This window comes from Cottoperca gobio, chromosome 22 (assembly GCF_900634415.1).
Source record: "Cottoperca gobio chromosome 22, fCotGob3.1, whole genome shotgun sequence".
Classification (NCBI taxonomy): Eukaryota; Metazoa; Chordata; class Actinopteri; order Perciformes; family Bovichtidae; genus Cottoperca; species Cottoperca gobio.
The window spans coordinates 6,568,197-6,590,045 of record NC_041376.1 but is presented as its reverse complement, the minus strand read 5'-3'; the positions used below and the strand labels follow the sequence as shown (position 1 = coordinate 6,590,045).

The window sequence follows — 21,849 nt, the reverse complement described above, 5'->3', positions numbered from 1 at the left end:
TTTATTATTGTAGTAAAGACTTAAAATACAAAATCCATAGCTGTATTCGTACGCGATAGGAACGGAAGATTTTCTTTTCTTTTTGACTGGGGACGATTTTACGGACGTACCAATTCAGGAAGTCAGTCGCATACAGCGCGTTTTAGTTGTGTACATGCGTAACCAAACATCCAACGGCACTAACACTCATGCTGAAATAATAAAGGTTTGTGAGCTTACATTATTATTATTATTATTATCATTATATACTAGCGAACGCCACTGTGCTAACAGTAATGTTATTATCGAAAGTTATTTAGTCAGCCTCTTTGTGCTACTTATTAGCTTAGCACAACACTACCTGATGTTGTGAAACGGCTAACGTTTACTAATTGTAGTGTTTTACGACGCTATAGTGATAATGATGGTTATAGGGATGTATAGAACTGATGTGACGTTTATGAAAGTATCGGTAAGCCATTACAGTAATTAACTTTCTACCAATAAACTTGACAAGCTGAAGTTTTCAACCTAGCTAACGTTAGCTAACTTTGTTATCACTCCTTGCGTTTAGTGGCGCATAGTCTTAAGGCATTAGTTCAGTACAAATGGCTACGTTCAAATCCTGTTGGTGTCTATGAGTAGCTACGGTTACTTTCATATAATATCTAATTTCTCTGTTTCTCTGACAGTCATCATCGTAGCTACTTGAGATGGCCACCAAGGAAACCCCCGCTAAAAAGGCTGCGGCGCCTTCTGTGTCTCAGATTAATGCAGAATATGTCACACAGGTAAACATTGTACATGTGCTCTACACTTGTGGTCCAGTACGGTGTGTTGAAACAAGTTTTCCCATGCTGTTTATATGCTGAAAACAGAACGATTATCTCCTCACCTGCAGTCAGTGTTGTGCCTTTACCTGTAATTGATCTAATAAATATGTTAAGTGAACCTGGTTTATGCTTGCATAGAGTACCTTACTACATTGAAAGAGTACTAATGTGTAAGGTGGGCAAACGGGAAAATTGGAGGAGGAATGTACCTGTGACTGAGGACAAGAGTCCATTTCAAGTTTCTCTATGCTTACTATGATTGATGTTTTTTCTTATTTCGTCTTTCAGTTGGCTAACAAATATTGGGCTCCTCATGCAAAGAATAAACTACCATTTGACCCTAAGGTGAGTTATATGAATTGCTTCATTTTAGAGGTGTTTATATATAAGTAAGATGCAAACACATATTGTATATTCTTTATTCATCATAGTGTTAGTTACGTGTCTGTTTTAGTTTGATACATTAAAATGTGAAAGAGCTGTAAAGTGCGGCTTTGACTATGTTATGTTATGTTTTTAGCATTTGGGTGTGGGTCCTCTGTGTTTGCCTTAACCGTTAAGAATTTTAACATTCTTTGCCGTTTGTTTAGGTGATGGAAGATGTTTACGAAAAAGAGGTTCTCGTGTCCAAGTAAGTAAATATATACAATATTAAACTTTAAACTGCTGTGTTTAATCCAATGGACACCTTTTAAACTTATGTATCTTTCTCATGTGTTTTCAGATTTGCCATCAGAAAAATTATGCTGCTTGAGTTCAGGTGGGATACTTCACTTCCTCTTATTCCCTCGTTTTTTATGAAGCAGCCAATAACCAAAAAGTGTTTAAACAGCTTGGTGGATATATATTCATTTCTTATTTTCTCATCTTTCAGCCAGTATCTTGAGAACTACCTGTGGGTGAACTACACTCCTAAAGTGTCCAGCAATGCCTACCTTATGTCCATTTGTTGCATTGTCAATGAGAAGTTCAGAGAGAATGTCCCAGCCTGGGAGGTAAGAAATGCAGTTCCTCATATAAGATTCATTGTCAGCGTCTGAAGACCCCATGTTTGTTTGTTCACCATCTTTACAGTTACCATTCATATTGATAAGTTATCTATAACATACATTTGTCTTTTGAATTGTGTCCATCAGGTGTTCAAGAAAGAGCCTAGCCATTTCCCATTCTTCTTCAAATGTGTGATGGAAGCTGTATTGGCAGGCGAGGAGGCTGTCCTCACTCTGAAGGAAGAAACCGTGCTGCTGGTCTTCCTGGACCATTGTTTCAACAGTCTGGTGTGTACCACAACACTTATACTCAATGTCTTGACTCAGTAGAGGAGTATGTAACTTTGATTCTTGTACTGTTGCTTGTATGGTCAATGAGGATGTTTGTTTTCATGTCAATACCTACATTACTGGGAGAAATTGGCTAATATTTGATGATCTAATACACTTGGGTTACACAGATTTAAAAAAATGCTGTATTGCTTATCACATCACAGTGAAAGTGAAGAGCAGCCATTATAATATGAACCACCCCATCAAGCTTTATTTAAAAAAAATGTTTTATTTCACATTAATTATATAATACAATCAGGGTTGCTCGACTTTGCAGTGTTTATTAATGATAAGAAGATAAGTAAGATGCGATGCCTCGGATAACAAAAACACATGAATAGGAGAGCTCTCACTTCACTGTGGTACATTCATTTGCTGTGTGTTCCAGACTTCAGGAACAGATAACCACAGTTTTCACATACACTGAAAGATGGAAGAGAAATGTTCACTCTACACACCATTCTATTGTTACTCTAAATATGATATTGAGACATTTGCAGGACATCTTTGAAAGAAATTGAGACACAACTGAATAATCTGGGTTTGGTTTTAAGCACTGCTTCCTACTCATTGAAGTAAGCGATGCCTTATTGCCCATACGTGTGGAAATGAAGGCAATTGTTGGTAATGTCCACTAGGTGGCAGTAGTAGACTAGTCAGGACAACTTGGGTCAGCTCCCACCCATCTGTATCCTCTGCAGCCGCATTAAACCACAGGGAAGCACTGCAGATGTCTCACTTTAAAATCTGCTGTGATAGCCTGCTGCACTTTGATTGTATCCTATAAAGCCCTCTAAATATTTTAGTTGCAGACTTTTATTATGGGCTGAAGTATAATAAAAATCTGTCATACACAGTGCATTTTGACAACTCTCTCTCTTTCTCTCTCTCTCTCTCTCTCTCTTTCTGTGCACCTCCCTCCCAGGAGGTAGATTTGATCAGAGAGCAGGTGCAGCAGCTCATCTCTCTGCCTATGTGGATGTGCCTCCTACCAGTAAGATGTCATCCTATTACCCTAATTAAGTTTTTTTCTGGTGGCTATTGGCACACACCAAGTAATAATGTTTGATATTCATTGTAGAAAAGAATTACCTCCTTGATATGAGATAAAAGTGTCTGTGTGCTGATGAGTTTCTTTTCACGTTTGCAGTCCAGGCTCCAACACGAGCTTAAGAAAGTTCCAAAGCTGCAGAAATTCTGGAATCTAATCAAGAAGAAATTTGATAAGATGGAGGCTGACGGGGCTGAACAGTAATATTATTTCCTTTGCTTGTGTGTTCAGATCTATACAGACTAGGAAATTGTGTTGTGTATCCTATGAGCTGCTTTTTCTGATGTGCTTTCTTTGCGTCTTCCTCAGGGCAGAAAAAGAGAGGGCCTTCCTCTCAGCTCTCATTAAAAAGTTTCTTGGAGTTCTCGTGTCAATACCGCCATCAGGTAAACAAAAAAAAATGTATTTCTCTTGGGATTTTATAGTGTTGTTGTACTACTACTACTAACATGGAATTACTGCAGCAAGAAGACTCCCCATTAGATCTTAGTCCTATTTAAAACAATATTTTTTTAATGGCGCATCCCTGGTGTGGATCTTTACTTCCAAATACTGAGTAAAATGAATGTTAACGGGTTACTTTGGTAAGCAGATCTTTGCATGTGCTCTCTCTACCTTTCCCAGTGTGATTAATGTTCTGAGGATATTCTAGAGCTTGCACAGTGTCTGATCTCCAGTCCTGGGCCATATTGCCAGTATGAAACACAATATTGCCCTTTTTCATCACTATTTCTAGTTTCATTACTCCCTCCTTTCTTTCTGAGTTGTGCATCCGCCGAAGGAGCATGTGCTCCAGCTGCACACAGCCACTGGCACTGACTACTATGTTGTAATGCAGGCCGACACAGAGGCCCCCCACCTGAATGCTAAAAACAGAACGTGTATTTGTGTGTTTAGGTAGAATTCAAACCTGACAGGGTAGATTACAATCCAAAGCCCAGCAGGATCCACATCACTCTAATGCGTGCTGCATGCCTCAACTTTAAGTACACACACACACACATACACACCGACGTGCTTAATGAGGGCTGAGGTCCCAGCATGCTGCTGTGCTGGCAATGCGGTTTCTCATACTCAGCGTGGCACTTTGGTGTTGTCCACAAGCGTTTGCTGTCCTCATATCCTCGGTGATAACCACACAACCTCTTTTCCACCGCTACATCTCACTGTTCTCTTACCCGTCTCCATCTTTTTTTTTGGCCTTCTACGTTCATGCAGTCGTGTCTTCTTGTCTGTCGGATTGCGTTAATCATTGACGACATGCATTCCCTGACGTGAAGTGAAGGGCTAACCTCCATGATTTCCTCCTACCTTTTCCATAGGGCCTGTATCCATGGACAAAGTACATTACTGCGAGAGATTCATTGAACTTATGATTGATTTGGAGGTAAGACACATCCTCCCACTCCAAAGTCTCACTCAGTAAATGTTGCAATCTTTTACCTTTTGTACTTCCACTCTCCCCGCATTTGATTGCTTTATTAAAAATGTACAGTGCACGCTGACGCACACAATCTTAACTCAGACTAAGCAGACACTCATTTCCACCGTGTATGTACAAGTGTATTTGCTTAATCATGGTATCCCGATGAAGGAAGCGGTGTAGACATCTGTCTCTGCAGAGCTCATTTGCCTTTTGTCCTTCACATTTATAGCTAACTCAGGTCAACAGACAGTGGCTAAATGTCCGGTCTCAGCTCCACCCAATGCGTCTCTGTCATCGTCTCTGCAAAGCTATGCAGTATTCGAAACGCTAGTCTTTAATCGCAGTATGAGAGGTTGTTTTCAGCCGGATGGCTTTTGACATTTGGCAGAAGGTGTAAGGAGTAATGTGCAGTGTTTGCTAGACGTAAGGGTTGCGACCTGAGACGTAATCCCAGTGACTGAAGGAGCAAAACACATGTTTGCTTTGTATTATAATTTATTTAAATTTTTTAAAGACAAACAACAACCTGTTTTCAGAGGGTTATAAATGATCTGCTCCTATACAAGAAAGCAATAGTTTTATTTGCTGTAGTTGTCATGCAGTGGAATATATTCTGCGTTGGTACCCATGATGCATTTCACTTCAGTTGTATATAAAGGATTAGCCAATCGGCACCACGGGGTGGAACTAACTAACACAAGCTGTGCGCCGTAGACTGCATTATCGCTCGCCACCGTAGTTTGTTTTTAACTTTGCTCCGCTCTACTCTCATCAGACAATTGTCAACTCATCAAAGTGGAGTGCCGATTCAAAGGTCTGGACCGCAGGCAACTCCAATCTTAAAACACCGGAACAACCCGTGTGTTATCATCGGTGTTAAAATGCCGATGCGTTGGTCTCTGGTGAAAAATCTAAACCCCCACAGAAATCGGTTAGAGTGGACGCAATGTCAGGCTGAAGATGGAAACAGAGTTGACAGTTCCATCTGATATAAGGCGAGAACCTTTATGAACTACCATCATCACATTGGTTCATTTAAAAGACATAAATAAGGAAAATAGAATCTGAGATTTGAAGACACCGTGTCACAGAAGAGTGTTGCTGCTGCCCTGCGCAGATCTCCTGTTTCTAGCGAGGGAGCTCAATAGATTTCATCTGGCTGTCCTGCTGACAGGCCGGCCTTGCTGTTCCTGGCAGCGGCTAGTGGCCGGCCAGCTAACTGTCTCCAGAGACATCTCCTGTCCTTCAGCGCTATCCTTTTACAAAGCCTCAGTCGCCTGAAATCCATACTTCCCCCCTCTCTGATGACAACCTGAAAATTAATGCCGGGAAAAAGATCCCCGTTTTCATGTGTCTTGTATGCCGGCTGTCAGGACTGTGTTGAGATCAAAGATGGCTTTTGAATATAAAGGCATCTGTTCTGTCACTGTTTAGGTATCACTTGCTGCACCTGCTGCCTTTGAAGAGCAATTCCCAATGAATAAAATAATAGATATGACGTTTTGTTGGTGCTTTGCATTTCAGTATTCCATTTCATATTCTATTTCACAATGCAGTTTCTTCTCTGGGAAGTGCTTCTCTTTCAGCCGCGAGATTCATCTCTGCTGCGATAGATTGAACATCTTTTTCTCGCTCTCCGACTGTCAGTTCATCAACGTGTACAGTAATTCTTTGTAACCCTATCAAAGCGGCTCTCTTATCTCATTTTGACAGGTTCCCTCATTACTTGCCTTCGTGTCATTTACGCGTGCTACAGCAAACAAATAAATGAAGGCTATAGAAGTCTTCTTCACATCTCACTACCCGTTTGCCCTATTGTTTGCCTCTCTATCATATGTTGCAAAACAACCTCAAGACAAGAAAAGACCATGGATCAATAAGATTCATGGATAACCATGGTCCAGATGCTGGGGAAACGTGGTCGTCGTTGAGCCAATTGATTCTTTTTAAGACCCCTGAGAGATATCTGTTCATACAATACCTAATTCCTTTCACTGATGGAGGGTCATCAGTCCTTTGTCCAGCAACAATTGGCTTTTCTTTCTTTTATTTGTCATTTTGATGCTGTCCACTGAAGTAGAATTTCGCCCTACATGTTTATGTTATCAAATACATTCCAGTCGCACACAGTTGCACCTAAAGGTCAGATGTTTTAGCTACAGCTGTAAGCATGTAGTCCAGAGCTGTAAACATGGTGTCCTGCGTGTCTAGGCCCTGCTGCCCACCAGGCGTTGGTTCAACACAGTGTTGGACGACTCTCACTTGGTGGTCAGCTGCCACCTGTCCAGCCTCACCCACCGAGAGAAGGAGGGACACCTCTTCTGCCAGGTACAACACACTAGCAAACACAACGGCACACTGTATATACATATACACGTGCAATTAATGTATGCAAGCCCGCTGAGAATCCAAATCACCTCTGCTCTCATTCTCCTTTTATTGTCTCATTTCTGTAGTTGCTGGACATGCTGAAGTTCTACACAGGTTTTGAGATCAATGACCAGACAGGAACTGCCCTGACGGGGAAAGAGATGACCACCCTGCACTATGACAGGATCCTCTCTTTGCAGGTAAACAGCATACATGAAGAGGGACAGGTGTGTGTGTGTGTGTGTGTGTGTGTGTGTGTGTGTGTGTGTGTGTGTGTGTGTGTGTGTGTGTGTGTGTGTGTGTGTGTGTGTGTGTGTGTGTGTGTGTGTGTGTGTGTGTGTGTGTGTGTGTGTGTGTGTGTGTGTGTGTGTGTGTGTGTGTGTGTGTGTGTGTGTGTGTGTGTGTGTGTGTGTGTGTGTGTGTGTGTAATATATTTTACAGCGTTGGTGTGTACTTGAACATCAGTTTGAGTATTTTGCTCTGTGTTTCCTGTCTTGCAGAGGGCGGCATTTGCTCATTTCCCAGAGTTGCAGGACTTTGCTCTGTCCAACGTAGCAGCAGTAGACACTCGAGAATCCTTGACCAAACACTTTGGGCACCTCAGGTAAATCAAAACATCCGGAATCAATCATGTAAAAGTACACTTGCAGCTTGTCGGTGCACAGATGGAGTGATGTGGCGGGAGGGTATGCTTGATTGGACTGAGTGCAATTACAGCACCAGAGTGTGGTTTTAACTAATGAGACTACTTGCATATCTACCTGCAGGGTTTGTTGCAAGTATTTACTGGATGTATGTCCTTTATGTCCTTAAGAGTGCACATCATAATATCTCAAAAGCGCTGTGTCACACAAACAAACCCTCCAGCAAATCCTCAGCAGATAACATGCATAACATTTATTTGAGGTTCATCTGATGTCTGAAACATGCAAGTCCCAGTCAAAGCACCGGCACACACGCAGACTACCTATCTTGGAACTGTGTTGCATCACCGTTGCTGCCTGACTTCCCTGCTAAATGGCAGCTAGTGAGCCCTTGAACGGGCAGCTGGTACCAGCCAGAGAGAGAGGCACGCCTCATTAATTTAATCGATTTGCAGTGGCTTGAGAATAAACTGTCTGAACAGCTGTGTTTGTCAGATCATATTAGCTTGCCAAAGAGCTAAAAAGCACCCTCGCTTTGATGAACCAGCCCGTGTGTGTTTTTTTTTTAACTTGTACACGTGTGTGAAGTGGAGTGAAAAGACATTGATTTAGTGGTAACTTGTAATTACTTCTAACTTTTCTTGTCATTTTGACGTTATAATGAACATTTCAAAGTATTGACCAAAGCTTTTAGAAGGTATTTGAACCACCAACGTTTTATCTCTGCAACACACTCAAGTGAGCGGCTGATTTCCTATTTGTTTGTCTTTATTTGTCCCGTTTGGTGGCGTGTTGGATCAGCATACATTTCCCCTCCGCAGTCTATGTTTGTATATCCATCACCCCTTTTTAACTTCTTTAGTGGATTATACAGTCTTAAACCCCAAACTAAGTTTCTTTGAGTCAGGCAGAGGGTTATGAGCCGCGCTGAGCTGAATCAGGTAAAGGCTTGATCTGAACTGTTTCATGCATTCGTAGAAGCTCTGCTCCTTTTCCCAGAATTAGGGTTTTGAATATAGCAGGAACTGCATTGTTCCCTGCTCCACAACTGTCACCAAAGCAGCTCCTGGGTAACTCCAAATATGCCGATCAGATTTAACGAGGCACTTTTCATCCAAACAACTCGCACTAATGCCAGTTTATTCCAGCTGCTCTACCCACGGCTAAGCTCCCAGTCACCCGCCGCTCTGAATTTATCCGCTAAGTCCCCCAAATACACAAACGCAGCGTTATTGCTTAGTCTGCACACACGCACACACACACACACACTTTCAGTTACATAAAACATGTAAGTTTGTGCGAGTGTCATTTCAGGCCAAAAAAAAATTGATTGACTACATGATCAAAGAGTGTGTATCACTTTGTGAAATGTTCGCAAAATTGAATAGAGTCATCAAATGGAAATAAGGGTGTAATTAGTTGTGTGGATGAGGTCTTCAACGTGGTCCTGTCATTGGAAAGGGCATTTAGATTTGATCGATTCCACTTCTCATTTTATCCCGATTCCTACTCTGAGGATATTATGTGACTAATAAAATAAAATAAAATATTGTGAAAGTGTAGACCTTCATAATCTTCAGCAGATTTAAGATGATTTTGTCTAATTCAATTGTTTTCTAACGTTGTGGACGTGTGTCTAGCTAGATGAATGAAAGTGATGAAAAAACACATTAGCTTAACAAAGTTGCTCTCTACTGACTTATCCAAAATCTGAACAGCCTTTAGGCTAAAAAGTAAACTTACCGTCGACCAGTTTCTATCATGTCCCCATCCTTACCTTCTCCTGCCAGTAGCTCAGCTGTCAGTCATGACCTGGTCCAGTCATTTCCATTACTCAAGAGTGAGTTGTTGTTGTGCTGCTGTTATTTTTGTTGCTAAGGGAAGGAATGTCCACATGACCTATGCCAGGTCACCCACTGAGCCACCAAACTGCAACATTGGCAGAATTGCCGCCCAACTGCCCAAGTGCGGTATCACAAGTAGCACAATGCATGCACATACACGGATACAGTCGGTCAGTGCCACGTGTGGCTGTCCAGGGCTGTCACAATGTGTCCAGGCCCTGTCCTTCGTTGTGTACCAGACCCTGCCTTTGTCACAGTGTGTCAGCCTGATTAAAACAGGTCTGTATGCAGGGAGCCATGCCTCAGCTTTCCGAAAGGAGATGGGCTTTGATTTTCATAATCCTGTCGCATCAGTGTGCCCCGGCCCCTTAACACACATGCTGACAGTGCAGGAGTGAGTGTCAAAGCAAACAGAAGAATTGCTTTGTGCCGCAGTGCTAACGAGCACAAAGAATTTGATAAGGCTGTGCATCTTTACACATATAGGGATGTTGTCGCCACCTTTTTATATACAATATCTTTCTCACAAGGGCAGGTAGTGTCCCAAAAGAGAGGCTGAACCTACACATTTCAGTCTTTACGAAATCATTGTCTTTGGACGAATAAGTTATCATTGTCACCCCTGCTCTGGATAAGAGTGTCGGCTAAATGTGTAATTTGCAAATGCAACTTTTCCAGCTAACTAACCACTTGTTTATCTCCTCTTTCTCCGTAGTCCCAATACGCTCCACCAGGTGGCCTCGTATCTGTGTCTGCTGCCAGAGCTGTCTGAAGGGCAAGACACCACCTATGAGAAGGAGGTTCTCCTCGAGCTGCTGGTAAGTGCAGTCTTGGCTTTGATTGTCATGTAAATACCACGTTAAGTGTCTTTCTTTCAATGCAAGGCAGGGTTTTCCATTCATTAGCTAGACCGCGGCGGCTCAGATCGATGCAAACTTAACTTCAAAATATTTATTTGTGAGTGCAGTACCAGTGACATGGCCCGTGAATTTTACTAAGCTTATGGGAATCCAGACTTGTTGGGGAAAATGTATAATCACAAAATCAATTTTTTAATCCGAAAAGCTAGTCCTATTGCTTTTATGTACATCAAATATTAAAACATTTATCCTGGACAATATTTAATGCCTCAGACATTTATTGATTATATGGAAATGGTGTAGTTGTACAGCGGGAATGAAGCAATGCTTCAGGCACTATGTGCTTGTCAACTGGCATTATAAAGGATGCGTAATTGGTATTGGTGCACTTCTACAAACAATGTTGGTAAACAGTCATTTTTCAGAACAATAACTGGCCAGTCAGCGCTACGCCATAATAGGTTTTGTGTTTCGCATTTTAAAGTCATTAATTTAAGCCCTCGACCTTGGAATACATATAGTATCCCCTCTTCACTGCACGTCCCTCTTGAATTTGCCTCCTAATCCAATTACTGCTTTATTTGGGCATTTGTGTGACGTAGGGTAAATTGGAGACAGTGCTGATAAGATTGAGCCATTTCTTTATTCTTATATATTTTTGTTTTATAGAGTATCTCTTGAAAGGTTAGAGCTAGTTTGATTGTGCTCTCCGGTTCCCCTTCCCTCGTTCGCTCGCTCGCTCGCTCGCTCGCTCTCCCTATTCTCATTTTTAAAAACCCCTCTGGGAAACTGCTGGACCCTTGTCCCACTGGTCTCCTCATCACACACTCAAACATGTGCCGTAGACCTCTTCATCAAAGTGGATGTTTCAAGGCTGTCCTGCAGTTATACATAATTACCCACTCAGACCTACCCCAGGTCCTCTCCGAGAAGCGATGGGGAAGAGCCGTTTCATAATTATCTGATTAGATTGTTGCAGGAGACAATGTCAGACGACTCATTTGTGTGCGCCTGAGGTTGCCCCCAACAACCAACATCTCTGACCGAGTGGGTTTAAGAGGAAGGGGCCACAGGACTAGAGCTCTGCCACACGGTAGCAAAACAACTGCACTTGCTGCAGAGAACATATCCATAAATATGCTTAGGAAGGAGGACCCATTTATATTTGAGAGGCAGCAGTGCTGCTGTTACACCACAGCCAATGTTTAGGCTGTTTACATCCTCTGGAGGAACACACGAGCTAGTTTGTATTCTAAAGCAGATGTCTCTCCCCTTGACATTGTACATATAATGTATGTCTTTTTCCGGAGGAGTAAAAAAAAAAAACTCCAAAAGAGATGTGTGCACATCTGCATAACTGTAAGACTGGGTTCAGAGATTAATGCAATAAAATGGAGATGCATGAAATAAAAAGGCTTCACTTAAACCAGACGTTTACCGTGGGTATGATGTAACAGATTTGTTAAGTGACCTGATTTAAAAAAAAAGAAGAAATTATCTTTATTTCCTGGTCGGTCTTCTAATAAGGGACAAGATAAACATCCTAGACATTGAGCCAAATGAACAAAGAAGCATTTGTCATTAACCTAATTTCTCTCCGTCTGTGTCTTTTGTCCTCTCTCTGTCTCTCTCTCTCTCTCTCTCTCTCTGTCTCTCTGTCTCTCTGTCTCTCTGTCTCTGTCTCTCTGTCTCTGTCTCTCTCTCTGTCTCTCTGTCTCTGTCTCTCTCTCTCTCTCTCTCTCTGTCTCTGTCTCTCTCTCTCTGTCTCTCTGTCTCTGTCTCTGTCTCTCTGTGTCTCTCTCTCTGTCTCTCTCTCTCTCTCTCTCTCTCTGTCTCTGTCTCTCTCTCTCTGTCTCTCTGTCTCTGTCTCTGTCTCTCTGTGTCTCTCTCTCTCTCTCTCTCTCTCTCTCTCTCTCTCTGTCTCTGTCTCTGTATCTGTCTCTGTCTCTGTCTCTGTCTCTGTCTTTGTCTCTCTCTGTCTCTCTCTGTCTGCCACATGCACGCACAGGTGTCCCGTCATGAGCGCAGAATCTCTCAGATCGAGCAACTTAACCAGATGCCCCTTTATCCAACAGAGAAGATAATCTGGGACGAGAACATCGTCCCGACAGAGTACTACTCGGGCGAAGGTGTGTGTTGCACTTGTGAACTGTGATTGGGTTTGCATGTGTGTCTGTGAGACTTATAGTGCACTAGAGCGCACATTATTGTAGTGTCTAGTCAGTGCCTCATGCACCCAAGTCTACACGCACGCTTTGTGTTCTCTCTCATCCTGAGGGATGAGAAAGATGAATAATAATTATCACCTTTTTATTAACTAATTGTATGTGTGTGTGTGTGTGTGTGTGTGTGTGTGTGTGTGTGTGTAATAACTTGCATATTTAGATTAGTATTCACTCTCTATTTATTTATTTGTTTGTCTTTTCAGGCTGCCTCGCACTACCTAAGCTGAATCTCCAGTTCCTGACCCTCCATGACTACCTGCTGAGGAACTTTAACCTCTTTCGTCTAGAGTCCACCTATGAGATCCGACAGGACATAGAGGATGTGGTGTGGCGTATGAAACCATGGTGAGAATCTACAGGAGACGTGATCCAGAATCTCTTGTTGTTTTAGTACAAAAGTTTAAGTTTTCCCACATACTGGAGAGGTAAAATGCTCATGTGCAGTAATAGTTAGAATAAGAGTAAAACTTATCATTATATATTTGAAGTAGGTTTCTTGCACACTGATGAGCATCTCTGGTTTCTTTTTCTGCCTAAGTAGAACCAGCTACAGCACACTTTGTCTTTTTACATCAAATGAATGAAGATTGTTATCCTCTGTCCACCGCTCACAAGGTGGCACGACGACGCATAGATTTGTTTTGATTAAAAGACTGTGACATTTGGTACACCACATTTAGAAACAGACTGCTTAACATACTACGTGCTCCCATTATGTCAACTGATATAACAAGTTGTTTGTTGTTCCTGCAAAAGTAAATGAGTAAGCCGTAGTGCCATGTGCTGCCATAAATCCAACTGATTTCAATCTTCACAACAGCCCACAGCGCTTGTCTAACTTCTTGTTGTGTCTGTCCCTCTATGCAGGCAATCGGAGTACGGCGGAGCGGTGTTCGGGGGCTGGGCCAGGATGGCTCAGACGATCACCGCGTTCTCCATCGTAGAGGTTGCCAAGCCCAACATTGGAGAAAGCTGGCCGGCCCGTGTGCGGGCTGATGTCACCGTTAACCTCAATGTACAAGACCATATCAAGCATGAGTGGGAAGGTAATGGGTTTTGGTTTTTCTATATTCGTCTGTCAACCCATTTATATTGTAGCATACCGTTCTAGCTTCTATTTTTATTTATTTACCAAGGATAATGGTCAGGAAAAATGAATTGACCACAAAACACTCCCTCATACACCTTACGCCTCTTATACATCATTACCCTCCCCTTACGTTTAGCCTTGCTGCTCCTTTTCATGTCCTCTATTTTCCCTTATTGTGTCTTCTAGCAGTCCTCCTAGAAAGCAGTTTATAACCTCCATAAAGTCTTCACTCGATTCCATCCCACTTGGCCTTGACTCCTGACCCTTACCTACTGCGTGTCTCTGTGAAGACATGCTATCTCTGTGTAGACTCTATCACTGAGCCTCTTTGTTTTATTTTCGGATCATTTTTCTCTCCATCTCTCCGTGCGGCTGATAAGGACACTGTAGATAATGTTTACAGGAGCTTGTCAGCCTTGGAAGACATTGATTCACTGGGAACATAGAATGCACAATGAAGCCTTCGGCAGGCTGACTGCTGTAGCTCTGCAGAGGAAGATATAGGATATTTTCATACTAATGTATGCCAATGGGGTATTGCACTAATTAATGTGGAAAATAAATGGGCTCTTTCAGTGGGCAAATGCTGTAGAAGTAATGGAGTGATCACTGGATTGGAAAGAAATTAAGCTTAATGTATCCCAAATTGATGTCTTCACTTTCTTTATACCCATTTTTATGGTTTTACTTTCTTTCTTGTCCTCTATCCTCTATTTCCTTCCATTTCCTTCCATCCACCAGCTCTCCCCCCCCCTTGTATAATTAGAGCATCATGTTTTAAAGATCAGGCAAATGCTGACAGGGTGGTTTCTCTTGCATCTCTAAACTCTCTCACAATACAACTCTGTCTCACTCCCCCATCACTTCTCTATCTCTGTGTCCTCCGTGTCTCTAAAACCCCCCTTTTTTTTTTCCTTCCATCTCTCTCTCTCTAACCCCTCTCTCCATCCTCTTTCCCTACAGGGCTGCGGAAGCACGACGTTTGCTTTCTGATCACGGTGCGGCCAAACCTGCCCTACGGCACACGCTTCGACCGACGCCAGCCCTTTGTGGAGCAGACTGGCCTGGTGTACGTGAGAGGCTGCGAGGTGCAGGGCATGCTGGATGACAAGGGACGTGTTATTGAAGAAGGTATGCTCATATGTGCACACGCACACACACACGCACACACACGCACACACACACACCTGTGACACATGACATCTATCCACCCGTCCGACCTTCTGTATCCCCACTGACAGATCCTCGAGAGAGGGTCAGACCGGTGTTGTCATGGTGACAGTCACAGTGAGACCTGACCTGTTCACATTAACATTCCATTAACCTGAGGGTCGACAACACCACCTGAGAGATTTGGGCCCTGCCCTCTGCTTTCTTAATTGGATTTAAATGAAGAGCTACATCGGCGAAACACATTCTGTAAGGGAACACTGAACGTGCTGCTCCTGCAGAACGCAGAAAAGGTAATGCCAGCAACAATATGTTCTGGCATTATTTGAGCACAGCATGAAAGTCTTTATGTAAGCCAACATATTTGGCTAATAAGACTCAGAGATATTGTTCTGTGTGTGTGTGTGTGTGTGTGTGTGTGTGTGTGTGTGTGTGTGTGTGTGTGTGTGTGTGTCCACACGGGAGGAATCCCCACAGATCAAATTCAAATCTCTGGTCTTTCCTGTTTATACAGTAACACGATCTCGATGTTTACCGTGTGGTGTTCTTACCCACAGCCCAAGGCAGTCCCTCTGAGTGGTTGGTTCACCTAAGCTAGCCTGCAGCCCTGCCTTTCTAAGCGTTTGCCTTTTCCCCTGTCGGAACATGTGTCGATGCACTGGAGCACCCTTTCCCCTATCCTCTCATCTGTTTAGATAAAATATGCAGAGGGCTTTCTAAATAGACATGCTGCCAGCAGGGAACATGCCCTGCAAGCGTCGGCTTGGTTAAACTTTCAGATCCCCAACGGAGCTAAGTGGTACTCTGTGGTAACTGGGTGGTGGGGTGAGACATACATCATTGGGCACTTGGTGAAGGTGAGATGGAAACTAAGATGTGCATTTTGGGACACTAATAATTGACTTGCATACTGTCTTATAAAAAGTCTATGGTTCAAATACGGAATATGTTTGGTAAAATATGATGTTACGTAGGTAATAAGTCTGCGTGAGATAAAAGAACAACTGCAATGCATCTGTGTTTGAATCTAATTGTGTATCGATTTAATCCAACCTTTTAATAACTGACCGTTTGATACAATACTTGTTTTAACCGCTCACACACCTCGGCCCAGCTGTTCGCATTGTTATCCCAATGCCTTTGAGGGTGTACCTTCCACTCTTAAGCTTTTATACTCCTTTTTAGTAAGGGGGATTTGATGATCCCACATAACTGTACACGTGTGCACACGGACATGGATGGTCACACACACACACACACACACACACACACACACACACACACACACACACACACACACACACACACACACACACACACACACACACACACATCAGAGGCCAACGGGATTGAGTTTCACTCTCCTGCTCTGTGCCCTGCAGCTCCATACAGAAATCTATTTTAGACATCTGTGAACGCTGCACTTGCTGCGGCACACAGGCTCCCTATGGGAGAAGCCTAAAGCTGGTGGACTGTCAGTCAAGCATCTATTTAATTCCTGTTCCTGGGGACTCGTGCTGCTGTAGCCAGGGTGAGCTCGTTTCAATGGATGGATAGGATGGAAATTGTTATTGAAATCATGGTTTTAGAATGAGCTGATGATTACACTGACACTCTAACAAGTTCTCTCCCCAAACACTCCGGTCTAGGACCCGACCCGAAGCCTAAGCTGCGAGGAGACGCCAGAACGTTCCGCGTATGGCTGGACCCGAACCAGTATCAACAGGACATGACCAGCAGTATTCAGAGTGGCACTGACGACCCATATGAGTCTTTCAACATCATCATGAGACGCAAACCAAAGGAGAACAATTTCAAGGTTTGGACTCTAAAGCCCACAGATCAGCACTCACTGTACATTGTATTTGAGTTCTTTATCTTCAGACCTTGAGCTCTGGTCCTGCCAACACCACCCTTGAGTGATGTATCACACATATTATCCTCTCTTGGGTGTTGAAGCTGGAAGGTTGGGGCCAGGCCAACTGGTTACCACCCACTCAAGGCCCTCCCAGTGATCCCAGTGAGAGACACAACTCACTGGATATTCATGTGTTATGTTCCCCAACCTCTCTCTCACCTTTAAGAATTCCCCTGTGGCAGTAAGCCACTATTGTACAGTACACTGTTGTTGTGCTTTCTGTATAGAAGCATAACCATATTATGTTGTTCACATGACAAACGGGTGCCCACAGCAGGAAGAAGGTTAAGAGAGGTTAATTTATGTTGATTTGTCCACAGATATTAAAGTTTTTCAGCAGTCATTGTAAAGTTATCCATGCAAGTGTGTGAAACCTTTGTTAAATATCACATCTGTTGTTTTGCTCCATTTCTTTCTTTTAGAATGTTAATCATTGCACAAAACCCTTTTGCAGTTTATCACATCCTTTTTATTTGAGAGCTACGTCAAATCCGCTTTTTCTAATTCCGCACACACATTTCTGTCTTTCACCGCCAGAGCAATGACAGCTGAATTTGAAGTGTGTGTGTGGGGTTTAAAAAAAAAAAACAATTATGAATTTGAAAAGAGCAGGAACTAATGGGTATTCAAGAAACATTCTTCTCCAGCTTTGATGTGTGACATAGATAAAAGTAAACACGTTCCCCTACCCGATGTTTGATGCTCAGGGTATTAGACAGTTTGCAGTTCATTAAAATATAATTGACAGACATACAAATTACCTGCTGTCCCATCAGCCCACCACAAAGCTATTCTTATCCAGCTAAACCACCTCTTGTGGGAAAGATGTCTGATGTGCATCATTGCTCAAATGTCTCCGTCGTTTTAGGCAGTGCTCGAGACCATCAGAAACCTGATGAACACGGAGTGTGTCGTCCCAGACTGGCTTCACGACATCATCCTCGGCTATGGAGACCCGGGCAGTGCCCACTACTCCAAGATGCCTAATCAGATCTCCGCATTGGACTTCAATGACACCTTTCTGACGCTGGAGCATTTACGCTCGTGTTTCCCCAGTTACACCATAAAGGTCACAGAGGAGAACCCTGATCTCCAAGTCTTCCCTTTCAGGTGAAAGTCAAAGCCAATAATGAAATGATGAGGAGAAGTAAATGTATCGACGTTGATGTTGTATTCACTTGCTTGGATACAATTGATAATACATGCACGTACATGCATATTATATTTTTAATCATCTCCTTGCCTTTTTGCTTTACCAGAATCACGTTTCCAATCTCAAACAAAGCAGACAAAGGGAAGAAGAGAAAGGCAGATGAAGAAGTGGAAGACAAAAAGGAAGACGAGATCTTGATCGTTGAGCCCTTTGTCACCCCCAACCGCGGGCCGTATCCCTACAACCAGCCCAAACGGTGAGAGCTCGTGGCCAAGACTCAGGCCAACACAGATTAAGGGTTAAACGGATGTTCAGTGTTTGGGTCAACCTTGACTCACCTCTGATGTCAGTGTGCTGAGCATACATTGAGTCCTTAACCTCGATCCAAAACATCTTTTCAGTATAAACAAGCACAGAGGCCTGTTCTAGGAACCCTCCTCTGGCCCTGGCTGTTTTTGATTTGTTTGTCTGTGCGTGTCTCCATGGTATCCACTCTGACTTGTTCGCCCTATAATGTTGCAGCGCTATTTCGGTTGTTGTTATGCCTATAATTATAGATGGGCATTTTTATGCAATTAAAGTTGAACAGAGAAGGCTTTTAATATTCCTGTTCTAATTATAACGCCACAAAAATAAATGCATCTGGTGGTGTTTTAGCGTTCCCAGTTTGCACTTTGATATTTAAATCTTGATCGCAACAACATGTCCACGGGGAAGCCTTGACTTAACAATCTTTAAAAGATGATCTCAAAAAACACGCGCCATTAATCATCTCTTTTTAAATAGTGAAAGCATTTGAACACAAATGTGTTTATGCCGTCAAGGCTATTCAGCATCTCGGACTAATTTCTTGACTTTCTTTTATTAATATCACCAATGTACATGTTTTTACAGGAATACAATTCAGTTCACTCCTACTCAGATAGAAGCCATTCGAGCCGGGATGCAGCCAGGACTCACTATGGTAAGGACGTCTCACAAGTTTCAAGCCTTAATGGAAGCCACGCAAAGACAATCTGTAAGATCTAAAAGTCAACATTTCAACAGACTCTCAACGAATCAGTTTGTTGATAGCAATGCAGAAATGTTCAAAAATGTTTGTTTACCTAACTTTATTCTTTAGGTAAAAGAAAAAAGTGAAAGTTTATAGTGCTTATATGCTTAAGAGGCCAAGCTTTATGTGCTAAACCCATCCCATATGCAGCTGTCCAGACAAAGCCTCTAGTCAGTCCAGTTAGTGCTGACACTGCAGATGCCTATTTAGTTAGTTAAGATTTGTGACTAATAATCTCTGTGATATTCACTAAGGGAATTCCCTCACCAGTAAATATGCTGTTCGGTGTCCCTATCTCCATATTTCCCTGAAATTCTCTAACTTTTGTTTTGCCAATAACAGTCGACCACACATACAATGACACATATGACGGAGCTGTGGATACACCCAGTTCATACGCACATCCACAGCTCTGTCATTCCCGCCTGCGATTGTTCGCTGAAGAGAAGTGTAACACGCACTGTTTTGACGAATGTGCTGTTGGTGTGTTTTATTGATGTGGTGATTGGAAGCTGGCAGCAGGGTCTTGAGTTATTTATTGTGCAGCTAGCAGAGGAAAATATGGCAAGTAGGCAATCAACAGAGTCGTAAAACAACTCTCGCATACATGCCTTTCTCCGCTCCTCTCCTCACCCTCTCTAACCTTCTTTCTTGGCATGTGTCGTTAGCAGCCATAACAAACGCACACTACCTCCCGGTCTGCCTGGCTCCGCTTTCAATTAGGGGAACGCAGGAGCTGATTATCTACTGATTTATGCAGGAATATCTAATTGTGCTTACTATTTTTGTAGAAATTACTCACCTGAGATACTCGTACAAAGACCAACCCGTTTCATCAATATTTATTTTGGAAATTAGATGCTGTTCCCCCCCAGATAAGTAAATGTGAGGCTCAGCTTGTTAAATTGTATATCTGAGCATGGCTAACGATGGCGCACCAGTCTAGCCCGTTCTGACATTCACATGGCCTAGCTGTCACAATCACTAGGGTGTCTCCAGGGCAAGCGCCGTTGCACTGTGACCTAACTTCAGTTTGTGCTTATTTTGTCTTCTGCTTCTTTCTGTTTAAAAAATGTTTCTTTCTTCTATCCCCCCTCCTTCACTTCCTGCTGTGTCTCTAGGTTGTTGGACCACCAGGTACCGGAAAGACTGATGTTGCTGTACAGATCATCTCAAACCTCTATCACAACTTCCCTGAGCAGAGGACCCTGATCGTCACACACTCAAATCAGGTTAACTCACCACACACACACACACACACACACACACACACACACACACACACACACACACACACACACACACACACACACACCACATCTACACCCAAACCGGCTCAGCACATCTTTGATCCCTGAAAAGTTTCCCTAACACCCACCTCTAAACAGTGAAGCTGGAGAATTTAGAGCTTGTACTCAGAACTGCCCATTAATCAGACGATGGTTATATTCAAACCATAGAGGAAAAATTAGAATCTAAGCTCCCTTGTGACCCGGTCGGCTCCCCTCAGTATTTAATCATAAAGTAATCTGCTGTTGTTTTACAGAAGTGGAAGCTTGCCAAAAGGAACCTTGGCCACAAGAAGCATAGCTGGATGTGATGATAAAAACCCTTTTCCCATGCGATAGTTCCCCCTTCTATTTATTTTACTTATACAGGAAAATATATTTGCTTCATCTTAGCATGATGCATACCTCAAATATATTACAAGCTGCAAGAATCTGACCAAATTCATAGAGATTGAAAAAGAGCCAGAATGTCAAAACAGGTTTATATGTATGATGGATGAGAAAACACACGCGCGTATCAAAGACATTTCTTGCCATGTCTGATCATGTTTATTCGTCTCCATGGTTCATTGTACAACAGGCTCTGAACCAGCTGTTTGAAAAGATCATGGCTCTAGACATCGACGAGCGCCACCTCCTGCGTCTGGGCCACGGAGAAGAGGAGCTGGAGACTGAGAAGGACTTCAGCAGGTGCGTACAGCTGGGGGCAGGTGGAGAGAACACACACACACACACACACACACACACACACACACACACACACACACACACACACAGAGAGATAGGTGCACCTAAACAAACAGGCATGCACATGGGGAAATTATTGAGACAACTTGAATTCATTTGTGTGAATTTAACAAATTGTTACAGACTTGTAGTCCATATAAACTACAGAGGCAACCCTTACAGTTTTATCAAAGCAGACAATACACACTCACACTCACACATACATGCATACGTACACAAAAGCATCCCAGCTGCCCACACATAATTAGTCTGAGCCAACACGATGACAGGGCTACTCGATACTCCCATATGCCAGGCCATGTACCTGGTTTATTTTCATTAGGCATTGTTGGCCTCTCAGGCCTTTGCACCAGGGTGAGGGATCTCTCCCTACAGCACTGCACTCAGAGGCTGTCTGATTAACCCGCTCAATGTTTCATGTAATGTCCAAATAGTTTTAATGTTAAACAAAATGTTTGTAACCTTTTGATATAAGTTGAACCCAATGCTCAGTAATTCATTAATTAATAATTAATCAACAATAAGACTGAATAATTAAATTAAGAAACACACAAAATGACTTTTTAAAATGTGTATTTAGCTCAGGTCACGAAGGAAGCCCATTCTCTGACTGATTTAATAAAACAAACAAATTATTTTATCACTAGTTTAAGAAATGTCTTTGTCTAAACGCCTAATGGACATACGAAACACAGAGTGCTTCTCATATAGCACAGGTGGCATCACACAAGAACCACTAGAGTCCTGTTAAGGAAGCCCCAGTAGTTCCCAGCTCTCGTGTGAGTGCGTGCGTGCGTGCGTGCGTTGCCTTGAAGGATAGTGACTCAGTCCTTACTACTGAGACATAGTGAGATGGTAAAAGAGACGTTTGGGG

General features: G+C 42.8%; 1 protein-coding gene across 3 annotated transcripts in view; it reads left to right on the top strand.

Moving 5' to 3' along the window:
* Positions 1-65: 65 nt before the first annotated feature.
* The window catches only part of aqr (aquarius intron-binding spliceosomal factor), a 45,081-nt gene continuing 23,297 nt past the window's right edge, over positions 66-21,849 (top strand). For 2 of the 3 annotated variants that reach the window (XM_029460839.1, XM_029460837.1), the window contains exons 1-25: positions 66-205; positions 672-770; positions 1,101-1,157; positions 1,403-1,443; positions 1,537-1,572; positions 1,687-1,807; positions 1,949-2,089; positions 3,060-3,128; positions 3,285-3,385; positions 3,495-3,571; positions 4,508-4,572; positions 6,823-6,939; positions 7,068-7,181; positions 7,482-7,585; positions 10,185-10,287; positions 12,338-12,458; positions 12,758-12,899; positions 13,422-13,600; positions 14,608-14,775; positions 16,464-16,633; positions 17,601-17,842; positions 17,992-18,141; positions 18,780-18,849; positions 20,061-20,171; positions 20,809-20,918. In XM_029460839.1, the coding sequence (XP_029316699.1) occupies positions 693-770; positions 1,101-1,157; positions 1,403-1,443; positions 1,537-1,572; positions 1,687-1,807; positions 1,949-2,089; positions 3,060-3,128; positions 3,285-3,385; positions 3,495-3,571; positions 4,508-4,572; positions 6,823-6,939; positions 7,068-7,181; positions 7,482-7,585; positions 10,185-10,287; positions 12,338-12,458; positions 12,758-12,899; positions 13,422-13,600; positions 14,608-14,775; positions 16,464-16,633; positions 17,601-17,842; positions 17,992-18,141; positions 18,780-18,849; positions 20,061-20,171; positions 20,809-20,918 (2,687 nt within the window). In that variant the 5' untranslated portion in view covers positions 66-205; positions 672-692. Of the gene's footprint in view, positions 206-335; positions 452-671; positions 771-1,100; positions 1,158-1,402; positions 1,444-1,536; positions 1,573-1,686; positions 1,808-1,948; positions 2,090-3,059; positions 3,129-3,284; positions 3,386-3,494; positions 3,572-4,507; positions 4,573-6,822; positions 6,940-7,067; positions 7,182-7,481; positions 7,586-10,184; positions 10,288-12,337; positions 12,459-12,757; positions 12,900-13,421; positions 13,601-14,607; positions 14,776-16,463; positions 16,634-17,600; positions 17,843-17,991; positions 18,142-18,779; positions 18,850-20,060; positions 20,172-20,808; positions 20,919-21,849 lie in introns of those variants that run through there. The other variant, XM_029460838.1, reaches the window with a different exon arrangement.